The sequence below is a fragment of the Seriola lalandi genome, unplaced genomic scaffold (assembly GCF_002814215.2).
Source record: "Seriola lalandi dorsalis isolate HSWRI2012SDOR001 ecotype SW California unplaced genomic scaffold, Sedor1 jcf7180002053944, whole genome shotgun sequence".
In the NCBI taxonomy this organism is placed as follows: Eukaryota; Metazoa; Chordata; class Actinopteri; order Carangiformes; family Carangidae; genus Seriola; species Seriola lalandi.
The window spans coordinates 48,680-60,287 of record NW_019524497.1 but is presented as its reverse complement, the minus strand read 5'-3'; the positions used below and the strand labels follow the sequence as shown (position 1 = coordinate 60,287).

At 40.9% G+C, this 11,608-nt stretch overlaps 2 protein-coding genes across 8 annotated transcripts in view; both read left to right on the top strand.

Moving 5' to 3' along the window:
• The first annotated feature begins 445 nt into the window (after nucleotides 1-445).
• On the top strand, nucleotides 446-3,136 carry LOC111652322 (serine/threonine-protein kinase pim-1-like). The gene is made up of 9 exons (XM_023402552.2): nucleotides 446-516; nucleotides 664-963; nucleotides 1,384-1,539; nucleotides 1,701-1,795; nucleotides 1,891-1,938; nucleotides 2,072-2,290; nucleotides 2,396-2,576; nucleotides 2,689-2,862; nucleotides 2,981-3,136. Exons 1-9 carry the CDS (start codon nucleotides 453-455, stop codon nucleotides 3,070-3,072), a joined length of 1,329 nt encoding a protein of 442 aa, XP_023258320.2. The 5' UTR covers nucleotides 446-452; the 3' UTR covers nucleotides 3,073-3,136.
• A 2,438-nt stretch (nucleotides 3,137-5,574) lies between these two features.
• Nucleotides 5,575-11,608, top strand: part of arfip2b (ADP-ribosylation factor interacting protein 2b) — a 15,345-nt gene continuing 9,311 nt past the window's right edge. For 3 of the 7 annotated variants that reach the window (XM_023402579.2, XM_087172992.1, XM_023402577.2), the window contains exons 1-2: nucleotides 5,577-5,871; nucleotides 8,454-8,564. In XM_023402579.2, the coding sequence (XP_023258347.1) occupies nucleotides 8,466-8,564 (99 nt within the window). In that variant the 5' untranslated portion in view covers nucleotides 5,577-5,871; nucleotides 8,454-8,465. Of the gene's footprint in view, nucleotides 5,872-8,453; nucleotides 8,565-11,608 lie in introns of all 7 variants that reach the window. The other 4 variants (XM_087172991.1, XM_087172993.1, XM_023402578.2 and 1 more) reach the window with 2 other exon arrangements.

The window sequence follows — 11,608 nt, the reverse complement described above, 5'->3', positions numbered from 1 at the left end:
TGTGATCACAGGTATTTTTCCTTCAAAAAATATTTCTCATTCCAAATTAGTTGTAAATAAACATAACCTGTGGGAGACAGAGTTGTATAAGCTTTTTAATCGGTGGGACGGTCGGCCATGTGACTGAGAAACAGCGGATATCAGTAACTGCACAGTATGCGTGTATCATTTGACTCATTTGAGATGTGACTTAATGACTTTCACTGAAACAAACACTTTCACATGTCTCACATGCACAATTTATTTTCAAACATTCATTTGCATATTCCAGAACACCTCTGTGTGACGTCACTGACAGGAGCACATTCCGTGTTCTATACGTCACACCTAAAGAACACGCCGGGAGACACGTTTCAGCATACAACTGTTGGATCTACGTTCAATCGTCGTGTTAGTGAAGTTAGTTATATTGTTAGTGAAGTTATCACATTCGAAACTTCTGGAGAATCTTCATGGATAAAGCACCTGGAAGGAAGATTAAGAATCGCCGCTGTCAGGCTCTCAGGGGAGATAAAGGTAAGTGAGAAATGACTGTTGGTGAGCCCTTTTTCTCATGCTGAAAGGTTATTAAAAAAAAAAAAAAGACAATTTCAAACAGTTAGCCTCTACAATTCACAACAAACTGATTTTCCAATATTTCACTGTGTTTTTCCTCATTTACAGAGAGCAGCAGCAGCAGCAGCAGCACTCAACAAAATGCATCACCTGCAATGGATAGCAGGACTCAGAGACCTAAGAGGAAGGCCATTCCTGAAAAGGAGACCCAAAGAAAAAGGAGAAGGGCCTCTGAGATGGCTGAACCCTGTGGCAGCAATAAAGAGGATGGCATCGTGAGGAGAGGGAAGAGGAAAGTAATGGACGACGGAGAGGGGCCATCAAAGCAGCAGCAGAAGAAGAAGAAGATGCCAGTATTCTACCTTCTCAAAAACAACGAGGACTCGGCCTCCACCTCAGTGGACACTGGTAAACCTAACCTGATCATGTGTATTGTCAGTTTATAGTTTACATGAGGTTTATATTTAGTGGATACATTAATACAGAAAGCACACAAATGTCCATCAACTAGTGGTAATTATTTGTGAAGATCATTTTTGATTTTTTTCTGTCCAGATTTTGAGATATTTGTCTTTGAGATTTTTGAAAGAAAAACTTTTTCTTTGGTAGAAAGTAGCTCCAATACAGAAACTGAAATGAGCAGCCATTCTTTGAATTTAGATTAATCCATAGAGGTGGCAGATCAGAAAAGACTAGTGTCATTTTGAAAGGCACTGAGTCACAGTTTCTTATATCATTTAGGTTGTGAGGTGCTTATGAGGATTTTATTGTCCACATTACTGTCACGACACAAGCTGATGTTCCTCTGGGTGTTTTTCTCTTCTGCAGAGAGCAGCGACCCTTTAGAAGGCTGCAGTACATTTGTGAGCAAGAAAAGCGTTAAGAGAAAGGCCACCGCTGAAGGAGAAGGACCGAAGAAGAAGAGGAGACTGGACCCCAAGGAGACAAAGAAGGAGGTGGAGGAGTCAGTAGATGCCCAGAGAGGTAAGTAGGAAGTCATTAATGTAGAGTTTGACTTTGTGTTAAGGTGGGGTTTAAAACGAGGATTTACATCAGGTGTAACATAGGAGGGATTCATATTTGAGCTTGAATAATTAATGTTCCTCACAATTGTATTAAAACAAAATATGTGTGTTTGTGTTTAGCTCAATTTAAGGCCAAATACAAACAGCAGAAACAGCTCGGTGAAGGAGGATGTGGGTCTGTGTTTGCTGGCTACCGCAAAGCAGATCATTTACCAGTAAGTGATACACACACATGCTCATGTACACACAAACACACACACACACCATATGGTCATAATGTGCTAATCAAAGTGCTGTTTGTGTCTTGTAGGTAGCTATCAAACACATACCAAAAAACAAGGTGTTTTGTAAGGAAACGGTGAGTAAACACCGACTGTTGTTGAAATGTGCTGCATTCATCAACACCCTCACTAACCGAATGTAGTGGGAATGAATTATAGTCATCTATGGAGCATCTCTCCCTCATCCTCTATCCTGTTGTTATGTTTCAGGACCAGAATGGGAACGAGCTGTCTGTGGAGGTGGCTGTCATGTTGAAGCTCTCTGCTGAAACGCCTGGATCAGTGGGGACGTCAGCGCCTGTGTCTCTACTGGACTGGTATGACCTGGGCCAGAAGCTCATCCTGGTGCTGGAAAGACCAGTCCCCTGCGAGGACCTCTTCACGTACCTGGAGGTCAAACGAGGCACTATTCAGGAGGAGGAGGCCAAGGTAAGCTACTGGAGGATCTTATGTGTAGGACGGCAGTTGTGGTCAGCTTTGAATCACAACAGCTAACACAGAGTCACCATGTCTCTCCGTCTGTCTCTCTCTCAGATCATAGTGAAACAGCTACTTCAAGCAGCAACCGAACTGGAGAATCAGCGCATCTTTCACCGGGACATCAAACTTGAAAACATCCTCATTGAGACGGGCTCAGACGTCCCGCGTGTTCGCCTCATCGACTTTGGACTCAGCTGTTTCTTCAAGAAAAGATCAGTTTTTCAAGATTTCTATGGTAAGATGTCTGGCTTCTACTACTGCTCCTCAATAATTCACTGGTCTGTAACGTTTAATCAAAGCTTCTCCTCCTACTCATCCTCTTATTATTGTATGTGTGTGTCTTCTAGGTACCTGTGATCACATCCCTCCAGAGTATTACAGTCATTTTACCTACAGCGCCAGCCCCACCACAGTGTGGCAAGTAGGAGTGGTCCTGTTCGAAATGTTCCACAGACGAGAACGTTTCGAGACCAGAAAGTTCCTGACAAAGAAGCTGAAAATCAACAAACAACTGTCCGAGAGTAAGAAAAACACACTCAGACACAAACCTGTCAGCAGACACACATCCGTTCACTCTGATGGACGACTGGAGCCGTCACCTTCCTCATCTAACCCCCAACCTTGAATCTTTCTCTCCAGATTGCCAGGATTTCTTGAAAATGTGTTTGACCAAACTCCCAGCGCGTCGCCCGACCCTGGAGCAGCTCCAGCTTCACCCCTGGCTCAGATAAACCCCCCCCACACACACACACACACACACACACACACACTTCAAATTATTCAGACCATACACACCATACAACAGGTAAGGGCCTATCTTATGGATCATTAATGGATAATTACTAATTCCTTTCTCTCTTTTACAGCAAGGATGATGCAAAGATTTCCTTGGACTTTAATTGGACTTTAATTGGACTTTAATCTGACTTTAATAGGCTTTATTTAACTGGTCTATATCAGACTTCTTACATAACATTTTTCCCACTTGCAGTTCCTGTAGCACCCCCAGCCGTCCGTGGAGAGGGGATCTCTCTTTGAATTGCCTCTCCCGAGGGTTCTTCCCATCTTCCCTCTAGCCTCGGGATTTTGGGGAGTTTTTCCTCGTCTTCTTAGAGAGCTTGGGCTGGGTCAGGACCTGCTGCTGATATAGACCCGTGGAACCCAATCAGCCATTATGTTCGGACACTTTCTCACTTATACCACGGCCGCTTGCCTGCAAAATGCTATACACTGTATAAGCAAGCTAAAGATACCAGTCACATACAACTGGTTTTGACCTCGCTTTCCATATTGCAACGAAAATCAATCATTTGCCTCGTTCTCTCTAAGAAAATATTTACTCTTTTTTCCCACTATTGTAAGATTTTTTCCCATTACTGCTGGTCTAACAACCAACAGTAATGGGAAAAAATCCTTTGCAGCTTGATCTTATCTTGATCTTATCTTAAACTAAAACGCTTGGAGCTAGAGTTCCAAGCGTTTTAGTTTAGGTTCAGCTGTTGTTGTCTTTACCAACAGTTTAATACTGCAATTAACTTAAGTGGCCATTGTACAAGTAATATTAAGTAGCAATACCTAATTCATAATCCATGTAACCAAACTGTAATTGAATTGAAACCCAATAAAATAAATCTGTTGTTTAAACCGCAGAGTCGTAATTCTTTTGTTCTTGTTGCATTTTGAATTATATAAATGCTGTAATCTACCTCCAGTCTCTTGGTGACAGACACATGTAAAGAAAGTATTGACAGTGATGATCTTAAAAAAATAAAGTTTTATTTTTCATCAAACATTTTTTCCTCTTTCATTAAGAAAAGATACCTCCCCTTGAGACACACTTAAAATGAAACCTGACATGATGAGAAGCGAAGTTCTCCTGAAGCAGTTTCTTTCAATAAACGAGCATTAATTTATAGCTGTGCTGTGACTGTGGTAATCTGACTTTGAACAGAAATAAAAGCAGCCTTAAATTGCAGCCCAAGTGTTACCAAAGTTACTAACTTTTGCCTTCCATCTGAACTTATATTTTTTGTAAACTTGGTTCTCCTTGGAATTGTGCCTGTGTCTTTATGCACAGTCTATGAATCTGCCCCTTGGATTCACAGAGGTCAGAAGTACTAACATGTGTTGGGGCACAATGACGAAAACGAACAGTTACAATTCAAAGGTACCTGAGTTAATGTACAACCATCTGCAGAAACCTGCACACATCACCTCCAAGATGCCCCCGATACTTCCAAAGACGGGTTGTAGCCGGATAAAGGAAAAATGAAGACCTCTCACTCCGCTCCAATTTCCAGGTACAATTCTAAAGTGTGATGAGGAAATGTGCTCAAAGTCTGCAGTTTATATATTTTGTTAAAAGTGTCAAATGATGATTAGTTTGAAATTATGGAAGGTAGAATTTACATTTTTATGTAAGGAAATTGAATGCTACAGTGGATTCTTTGAAACCATTAGGATGTATTAGTAGCTATTTAATTATATGTTGCACTGTGAGTTTTTATGGATGGTGCCTCTTCAATTATATCTTACATAAATCACAAAAAGGCAACCATCCAGATTGTACTGTAATTATATCATATCTTCTGCATCCTGCTTTACACAATGGCCCTAATGAGCTATAAAGTAATTGGCTTTCATTTTGCACCATCCTCTGAGGCCTTGGTAACACACACACACACACACACACACACACACAAACAAACAAACAAATGCATATGTAAAGTACACACTGACCTCTCATTATTGTTTGTGGGTGTGAATATATTATTCCAGTCCAAGCCAAAAAAATGGAGCCTAATTAGCTAACTACTTGCCCTGCTTTTGATTCGTTGTTTGTTTGTTTGTTTTTGCAAATGTTATAATGCATATGTGGTTGTACAACTTGAGTAGCAGGCCCAATCAATTTGACCTGTTACAATGACTACACAACGTTAATGTAAACATTTTGGTGCCTCCTTTTCAGTATTAGTTTTGTGAAGAGTTAGTTAAATAAGCCTTTAAAAAATATTGTCGGAAGAGTTGTGCCAGATCATTTATTACTTATATAGTAATAAAAATACATTTATAGATATATAAAATAACTTCAAATCTGCTTGACAATGGTGAAAGTTAGCAAAGGTAGCGGCATGGCTGTTTTTACATTTGTAAAGTGAGTGATCCATCTTCTCGTCAATAGACGGTCTTTGCGTCGGAGCGCGTCTGAGAAAAGAATCCCACGGTGTCGTCAGTTCCGTAAAGCGTTCCTCTTGGCTTCATAGAAAAGAAGGCAGAGGATTATTTACGAGGAGTCCAAAGACAAAAGCAGTGAGAACAAGACTTTACCTTGTTATGTAATTTAAGTGCTTTTAAATAAGAGCGCTGCATTGTTTCCCACGGGCAGTTTTTTTTTTTTTTTACTCGGGCTGACAAAACACACATCAGTCTCCTCTAAGCCGTGCATGAACTGGGATGCACTGACGTTAGCTTCTTAGCTTGCTCGTTAGCTTCCCGAACATCTCCGTGTAAACGACGGGACCAAGCACACCGTAAGTCCAATCCGTTTGTAAACGACGATATTGCTTTTTGTCTGGGTGCGAGATTGTTTGAGATTTCTGTCACAGTTAACCAACCGGCTTTGCATTGTGAACTCACTTGTTTACCATTTTTAAGCAGCTTCATCTGAACAGCTGTATGTGTGAATCTGGAATCAGGCCTTTTATTTTTTCTTGGGAGCAAATTAATTTCCAGCCTGAAAAGATGCTCCAATGCAATGCACATTCTTACGAAAAAGCCATTATGATGGGTTCTTTTTTTTTTTTTTAATGGCCTCTACAAACCATCACCGTTTTGGACAGATTGGACCCACCGGAGGCCAAAGCTAACGTTACCTACTGTTGAGGGAATAACCGTACACCTGTGCTGCTGCACCTGTTCGGGCTCCCAGACGTATTCGGCACGGTATCAGGAGATGTGTAAACCTTTAGCCTTTTCCTCTCTCTTTACGTCTGAAGCTAACTATTAGTCATTTATTAGTATTTTTTAAATTGTGCACTTGATTTGAATTTAAACGATTGGTTTAAACGACTCGCATTATATTAATAACAATACTACAAGTAAATAATAACACGCATTGCCCTTGATGTGGCTCATTTTATGCGGCTAAATGGCTATTTCGAGTTATTTCGGATGCTGCTTATTGCTAATTATAGACTGCCAATAACTACTATTAAAGTTAATGTCCGATCTTAGCCTTATGCCATTTCCCATTGATTAAGTGACTTGACTGAGAGACACAACATACTGTAGTGAATCGAAGCACTTACATAAATACTGCAGCCAGATCGAGGCCCATTTCAGATGTAGATGTTATGCAAAGTAGCAAATTTGTTTGCTCAGTCTATGAAGACATTTAGTATCTCATGTTGGAAATGTAGAATGTCAGATCAATAAGAGGACTTTTCTTTCCAGTGTGTGGCACTATGTGTTAAGTCAGTTTGGGTTAACATGGACAAGTGTCGAGCATTCTTGGGCAAGAGAAGCTCCTCTCTCCTGTGATGTGTTAAAGTCAACAGGGATGTGTCATTCCTCTGGAAGTGGACTGGGCATGGCAAAGTGTGCATTTCTAATGGATAAAGCCACTCAGGCGAGGACAGAGCAAATGTAAACAAGTCTTACTCATGCCTCCCTTCATGCAACATCTGTGATGTTCGTGCCAGCGAGTGAACTAACTGCCACAAACCTGCCATATTGTTGTGTTCAAGATGCAGTGAGCCCTGTGGTTGCAAGTTTACAAGGACACCAAGGTGTTTTGAAAAAAAAACAAAAAACAAAATCATATTTTTGTCCTACTTGACACTCATTATTCAGGTATGCGGCATATACTGTATATCCTTTATATCCTGCTTTGCACAACGGCCTTAATGAGCTATAAAGTATTTCAAGGACATTTGAGATTGCACATCAAACAAGATTAGAAGGATAATATACAGTAGTTATGTTTCATGGAGATCTGTTATCAGCATTTAATTATCAATCAAAAACTGAATATTTGTAATTACAATGTGATACATCTGTTTATAAATGAATAGTAATTAGTGAATTATTTTGTGTATGATAATAAGTGGCTGGAAATAAAGCACTGCTCTGTCACTTATTCATGAATTTGTGTTATCTACCAGACGTCCCCATTTTGTTTCCCACACTTAATCATATTAAACTCACATGGTCTACAACAGATCAGGGAACAAACTGGTTAAGAAAAACCAGTTGTGGAGACACCACTGTTCATGCTGGAGTTTCTCCAGACATGACGTTTACCTGTTATACTACAACCGTGCTCTGCCATGATAACCATCTCCCACATTTGTAGACCTTAATTCTGCAGCATCATCTGTAGCCTTGTCACACATGCAGTAGTCAAGTCAAGTCTATCTTTTTTTATAAAGTGCCAAATCACAACAGCACACACTTATTGAATAGAGCAGGTCTAGACCGTACACTTTATAATATTGATTACTGAGACCCAACGATTCCCAACAATACAGTACACACTGACCCTTTATTGGTTTCTGTTGGAGTGAATTCATCAAGCTGTGAATTCATTATTACAGTCCAAGTCAAAAAACAGGAGCTATAGTTCTACTTGACCTGCATTTTGGCAGTTATTACATGTGACCCTGTATAGCACGCCAGATCAGTTTGACCTATTAGAGCGACTGGGCAATGTTGCTGTGAACATTTCACTGTCTCCTCTCTAGTTAGGGGTTTTTTAGGGAATGGGTGCTGCTAGCATACGGCCCTTTAATTGAGTGGGGTAGAGTGGCCACTTCAGCAAGATGGCTCATTGTAGCGGCGGCTCCCGGTGCATTGGGCTTTCATAGGTGTGTTTGTTTTTTATGCCGAGCGGTAGCCTTGCTCTTTGAAAACCACCTCCTCGCTTGTTTGTTGCAATTATATTCCCATCTGCCTAATGATTTGGGTGTTTTGACTACGCTCTTTGGTCTCTCCTCTTCAAAGCAGCATTCAGGCCTCACTGTTTTTCCATGTCTGCCTTTTTCACTTCATTTACATACAGTAGCTCGTTGTATCCACACTTTAACCGTCTCTCTTTCTCCCCCTTTTCTCTCAGAAATAGTGCATTATGACAGACAGCATTATGAGCAAAGCTGCCACAATGGAGATTCCTATCAACAGTAATGGCGACACAGGGACACTACCAGAGGACGACAGCCTTGAACAGGTGGGTCCTGGCTAATGTATCAGTTGACAGTGTGCTGTGTGTGTAGCATTTTGAGACCACCCTGGGTAGTTGTTATTTACCTATTTAAAGCGCTTACACATGGGAACAAATATACACACTGTTTGTCTTTACCCACATGTGATCCCAGGGCAACAAGAGATCATTTACATACTCGCCAGCAAACAGATGAGAGTACAGAGAATACAGAGTTGTTTACCTCTCAATAATCTTATTTTTTTAGTTTCAATGTTACAGCAGTGATGATGTGATTTTTCAGTCTGAATTACTTTTTATATATTAATTTATAGTTATACTTAGTTTTTTTTTTTTTAAACTATTAAGTATATTTTATTTTTAAGGTTCTGTCTCTTGTCAGTTTTAGTGTAAGATTCATTGTGAAGTCTTTGATCAGACACCCAGATATTTTTTTTATTTGCCTCTAGTTTAAAATATTCTCCTCAGAAAAGTCTAACAATAGCCTTCTCTTGATGATGTAACCAGTGATACAGTACTATCCCCGAAGGTCATACTGTATCATTCACATGAGAGCACATGAGGAGAGTCAAACCTACATAAGTCAGCCAGCTGATGTCATTACGTGGAATTAGCGCTGGTTGATCACAGTGTGTGACGGATAAAGGCGTGCCTCTCGCTTGTTTGACGTTGACACAGTGGTGATGGGTATTGTTCCTCAGCTATCACAAGATTAGCTAAGTGAGCTGACTCTTTTCATACCATCACACCACAGTACAATTCTGTCAGTAAAAATATACAGTACAATTTAGGACTCATTGTTCCTAGTAAATACAGTTCTACAGCTGCATGAATGTGGCCACTCACTTACTATTATTCTCTCACATTGCCTTAATGCACCTGTGTTCAGTTGCGGAGAATGATCACTCTGAACCTGTATTCCAGTCTCCCGCTGTGAAATTAAATCTTGCTCTTTGCCTGGTTTTAGCCGTTATCGTATTAAGTCCTTCCTGTCATTCACTGCTAGATGTCCTTGTGTTTCCTTAGCTTGCTTAGCTACAACCGTGGAAAGGGATCCTACTGGGAAATCAGGTGTTGGAGTCCAGATGTCTCCTTGGGAACCAGCTTCCCCCATTAATGGCTCATGTGGCCTCCTGTTCGGGGCTGCAGATACATCTCTGGTGTATTTGGTTAAATCTGAACACTAGGTGTGAAACTGAAATGCTAGACTCTGTAGATGTAGTCGTAGCTCTCCAGGCGGGAACTGTTTATTTACAGAAGGAATAAGCACTTGTCGGGCCTCAATTTAAGGCAAATGCTCCTGTGGAGGGGGTGAAGCACAAACATTTTGTCTCTACCCTTTTCAGGAGGTTCTTAGTCAGTGTCGGTTAGAAAGGAATAACAGTGGAGTTGCAGAGTAAGTGACGTTCATTTTCCTGCATCCCAGGGCACACCTTGTTAGACAAACAGACTGAAGATCCTGGTGGAAGCACTGGTGGTTATTTGAGTTATTTGCTCACCAAACTAAGTGTGGCTCCAGTCATGTAGTAAAAGGAAGCCCTACCCTCTCACCAAGTGTGCACAGCGGAGCGAGTATTCACCCGTTTGTTGGGGCTACTTCAGTTTAATGTGTTCATCTATGTGTTTAGCTTGGCTGTTTAGCGCTGGATATTACCCAGTTGTCATAGCAACCCTGCAATTAATCTGGCTGTGAAACTGGCTGTGCTTTGTCCTTGGGTGAAAGCCCTCTGAAATCAGATTGATATCTACTGGGTTTGAAGCGGCAGCAGTTTGTGTTGCTTGTGCACGTAGAGATGAAGATTGGCAGGTTAGGAAAGAGCAGATGTCCGGTTTCAGATGATGTAGCACCGAGCTCGTGTCGGAACATGGTTGGTGACTGGCAGCTTGACAGTGACAGATAGGACTGACTGCCAGCAGCGTCCTGGCAAAAGCATGAGAGGCATCACAGTGGATCACTGGTGGGAAGTCAGAAATTCAACAGCATCTTACACTGTTTATACTGTTGTACACAATTTCTCGTAGGTGAAAGAATAGTGGTTTGTGGCCTTTTTAAAGCAGACTCTGTGTGTCCATCATGTTATAGCATTCTGTCTTTGGTACGACGTCTGTACAGAAACAGGCGAGACAATTTACAAGACTACAGACTGCGCTGTTGTATGACAGCCGGAGTTATTGTGTGATGACATAAAGGTTCTGTAGTTTCCTACATCTTAGGGAACAGGCACTGTGTCAACAAAGTGTCCAGGGAGGGATCAGTGTCTGCGTCACTGTTCTCCCACACTGAACAGATGCCACAGCATGAGGCAGATCTCTAATGAATGAAGGTTTTGTCCTTTTTTTAACATGCTTTTTGGTTGTTGGTTCAGTGTCCGTGTAGTTAAAATGTTGAAAACTATCATTTTAGGCTCCAGAAATTGGAACCGCTGTCATGATGAGAGCCAGTTGGCCGCTCCAGACATGACCCAGTTTAAATTGGTAAAATGGTACCTGGAGTTTGGCCACTCAAACTTGGTGTTTGTGTGGATGTTTGCATGTGTCCACAGTTTCTTCTTTCTTGATTTTTTATTTTATTTTTTTTCCCTCCTTAATGTTGATGTGACTTTTAATGTCTTGTAAATGTCTTGTAAATGAATATATTCATTTTCACAGTGCTGAATTAGAATCAGTATTTTCTGTGTCCAGACAGTGATGGAATCATATCATGGCAAAGCTGTGGTAACACATTATACATGGACACACCAAGTGAAACATGTTCACCCAGTGGATGAACAATCCACTTTGAAACTTTGACATATACCAGCTAAGTGACGAACCCTGACCTGACCTGCTGTGATATCAGTCATCACTGCTCTCCATCTCACATCCCCGCTGTCCGTGGACATTACAATGATTTTTCTGGGATTTCTTTTTTTACGTCGTTCTATCTTGTTTCATGATTTCAGTCATGGATTTTTCTTTTTGTCTCCTTTCCTTTTTTTTTCCTTTTTTTTAATTTTCTTTTTACCTTTTTTTGTTGTCGTTCTTGTTGTGTTTGTTGACCCCACCCCCCA